At 36.3% G+C, this 4,055-nt stretch overlaps 1 protein-coding gene across 1 annotated transcript; it reads right to left on the reverse strand.

Annotated features, from left to right (window-relative positions):
* Nucleotides 1–779: 779 nt before the first annotated feature.
* Nucleotides 780–2,290, reverse strand: LOC100009875 (glyceraldehyde-3-phosphate dehydrogenase-like). The gene is given in 2 exon segments (XM_056825869.1): nt 780–1,790; nt 1,793–2,290. Coding segments are annotated over 2 exon segments (1,020 nt in total). The 5' UTR covers nt 1,983–2,290; the 3' UTR covers nt 780–960.
* Between the last annotated feature and the right edge of the window lie 1,765 nt (nt 2,291–4,055).

Consider the following 4,055-nt stretch of genomic DNA (forward strand, 5'->3'; position numbering starts at 1 on the left):
GAAACAGAATCCAATGGCATACTACTGGAGAACTCCATTCATTCATTCTTCAATACAATTTGGATATGTCCACTCAACCCCTTAACTAATCTACATAATCTTCAACTCAATACAAAAATATTTCAACTACTACCTTTTATCTAGCCTATTCCAATATCATGCAAGAGTTTTCAAAAGGATTTGCTGCAGTCCTAGTGTAGCATGTCTATGACATTTGCTCAATCTCCTCATCCAAGAACTATGTTAAAAAAGAAAATTAATCTAGTTTGGCACAACCTATTGTTATTTATATATGCTAATTCATATTGATCTTTACTTAACATGCTAATGATTCACAAGTAATCGTTTTAAAAATAAAACCTATATAACATCCATCTGTAGTTTACAAAATCCTTGTACTCTCCCTTTCTGAAAATTGGTACAACATTTTTCCATCACAAATCCTGTTACTCTTACAACTTCTCAAAGATTTCAAAGAGCAATTTGCCTAACACTTCTATTTATTATTTTAATAATATGAGATGTTTTTCATCTAGATGCTACTTTATAATCTATTCTTTCCCTGATACTTGTTTTAGTTATTCTTATGAAAAAATTGTTCTATGATTTTTAGTCCAAATCTTATTTTCTTTTATTAAAAAAGAAGCCAAATAATAGTTTAGTATTTTTGTGCTTTCTTTGTCATACTTTAACACCACACCAATCCTAAACTTCTAGTAGTCACCCTACCTTGTGCTTATTCTTTTTCTTTTTTTTTTTGCACTGAATGTGATGACTTTGTTGATGGTACACAAGATAGGACTCTATGCTCCTCCCCCCAACTACAGGGGTGCTTTGGGGCAGGGATGTGAATGGGCATGAGATCCCCAGCATAGAGGACATAGGTTATTATGGATGTGGGCTCCCCAGTGGTGGAAGTACTCCTTTTTGGCTGGGGATGAAGACCCATGGCTTTACACTTTACTCCCTGGAGGCCATGTACATCATGAGGTCTACAACACAGTGGCTGTAACTGTACTCATTGTCATACCAAGAAATGAGCTTGACAAAATGGTCATTGAACTCAATGCCAGTGCCAACATCAAAGGTAGAAGAGCAGGTGTCACTGTTAAAGTCACAGGATACAACCTGGTCCTCTATGTAGCCCAAGATGCCCTTTAAGGATCTCTCTGCAGCTTGCTTCACCACCTTCTTAATGTCATCATATTTGGCAACTTTCTCCAGGTGGCAAGTCAGATCCGCCATGGACACATTGGGAGTAGGAACATGGAAGGCCATGCCTGTGAACTTCCCATTCAGCTCAGGTATGACCTTGCCCACAGTCTTGGCAGCACCAGTGAAAGCAGGGATGGTATTTTGGACAGCCCCAAGCCCATCACACCACAGCTTGCCAGAGGGGCCATCTACTGTCTTCTGGGTAGCGGCAATGGCATGGACTGTGGTCATGAATCCTTCCACAGTGTTGAAGTTGTCATGAATGATCTTGGCCAAGGGGGCCAAGCAGTAGGTAGTGCAGGAGGCATTACTGATGATCTTGAGGGAGTTATCATCAGCAGAAGGAACAGAGATAATGACCCGCTTGGCTCCACCCTTCAAGTGATCCCCAGTCTTTTCCATGGTGGTAAAGCCGCCAGTGGACTCCACAATATATTCGGCTCCAGCATCTCCCCATTTATGATCCCTCTCCTGGAAGATGGTAATGGGTTTTCCATTGATCACCAGCTTTCCATTCTCTGCCTTTACAGTGCCCTTGAATTTCCCATGGGTGGAATCATACTGGAACATGTAAACATGTAGCTGAGGTCAATGAAGGGGTCATTGATGGCCACAATATCTACTCCATTAGAGTTGAATGCTGCCCTGGTCATCAGGTGTCCAATACGGCCAAATCCATTGACTCTGACCTTCACCATCTTGTCTAAGGGATGCAACTGCAGCCGAGGATCCTGGCAGCGAGCTTGGGAGAAGAGCTGAGAGCTCATTCTTTTGTCTACTACCAGTTTATCTTGAAAAGTCCTTTTTGTTGTCCTTAGAACTTTTTCAGAAGTCCCACTTCACACTGGACTTTAGCCATTCTGACTCTTTTCATAATTACTTGCATTTAACCTTAATTCAGAATCGGAACTAGGAATTCTTGTTAGTGGCGTAGATCCCACAGAGGAAATTTGGAGTGATTATCACCTAACTACAGAAGCAAGAGAAAAAGACTATGATATCATTTGGGAAAAAAAACCAGGGGATTGAGTGGAACAGATTAAAGGAGGGAAGAAACTCAGCCTAGCCCATAATCTTGAAGCTTCCCATTTTAACTAAATATTTTTTTTATTAAATAACCTGCAAGTTCTGTCAGAATATTCCAAATGCAATACCCTCTATATCTGATACCTTATAACAAAGTTCTAGTCATCCAGTCATAGTTATAATTTTTCTTTAATTTTGTGCCCTTGTTATCTAATGATTTCTCCAATTTATTATAAATTGGAAATAACATTATATTTATTAGTAGGATATTAATTTATTGTTTATTTTAAGAATCCTTATTAGCATACATATTATTTCTAATTTCTAACACATAGGATAAGTTCTAATTTCTCTGAAACATTTCCTTTATTAACACATCTTTAAGTAATAGGAATACACACAGTAGGAGATACTTTATGTAAAATATGACTCCATGGAATTAATTTTTTTGCAGATCTGTCTTTAAACTGATCATTAGTAAGATTAATTTTGATTAATTTATATGCAGAAATTTCTGAGGAAATCTTCAAAATGTGCCAACAGTAGTGCTCATATTTGTCAGCCTCATACACAGATAGTTACTTTAGGAAATGTCCCTGGTGCTCTTGATAAAGGTTTTATAAACTCAACTGTGGCATCAATAGGCAGTCACCCTCTCTGATAGTATCTTACATTTTTAAGGTATTCTGAATAGAAATAGTTGGGAGGAAGAGTCATATGAAGGAAATCTTTTGCCTGTTCTACTTTAAAGATTTTTGCTTCATGAAAATTATGGAGCTTTGATGAGGACATTTTGTATAAAAGAAACATGTAGGTTGAGTTTTCCCTGACAGCATAGTTCCATTTGATTTATTTCATTAATGTTTGAACATTTCACAACTTATCATTTCCTCTGAGTAGTGTGAAATTGGAAATTCCTTCTTTGTAAAGAAAAATAATAGAAATTACAGAGAAGGAGATATGTATGTTAGTCACTTTGTCCCAGAACACAACATATGCATGAGTGGATGGGGTTTAAACAGTGTAGTAACTGAGGAGGGAGTGCTTAAGAAACACATAATTTTCTTAAATTATTTTTAAAATAAAAGTTTAGTAAAAAGTGGTTAAATCCCTGAAAATTTAATTATCTAATTTAATCATTATTTAGTATTATAATTTTAAAAAACATGATTATGAATAATTCTAGCATTTTTAAAATTATACATTTTATTGGTTTTATCTGAAAAGTGTATGATCTTTCTATTTAAAATATTATTAATATTCTAAAATCTAACAACAATATTTTTTTCTCCTTTGGATCAATTAAAAGAGTATAACTAGAAGACTCCTAGAGAGTTCATTTGGTTGACTTCTATGACAGTAATATTCAGTTTCTAGCTACAAGGGCTTTGTCCTTTGCAATGAATGAATGAATGGAACTTTAGGATCACTAAATGTCGCATTCAAATGCAAAATTATTCAATACTGAGCTAGATATGAGAATAAGTTGAATTGGGTGGGTGGGGGGCAATGTCATTTGCAAATGTGACTCTAGACCAGTGTTCATGAATGCTTTTGAGCTTATGTACCCAAACTGCAACTTCAAGCTGCTTGTGAGCCCCCCAACCCCATTACCCCCAGGGAGCTAAGTCCTTTATTTTCTTATTTTGTTACTTTTCATTTCTTTTTTATCCTCTGACCCATAGTCTCTACTGCTACTGATATTCTGCTGAATATTTAGAGGAAGTCATGCTGCTCTGATGACAAATTTATCTTAGCTAATGGCTCTCATTGCAACATTGTCAATCATTTTACTCTATCACATAATCTGTTTA

The sequence above is a fragment of the Monodelphis domestica genome, chromosome 4 (genome assembly GCF_027887165.1).
Source record: "Monodelphis domestica isolate mMonDom1 chromosome 4, mMonDom1.pri, whole genome shotgun sequence".
NCBI classification, from domain to species: domain Eukaryota; kingdom Metazoa; phylum Chordata; class Mammalia; order Didelphimorphia; family Didelphidae; genus Monodelphis; species Monodelphis domestica.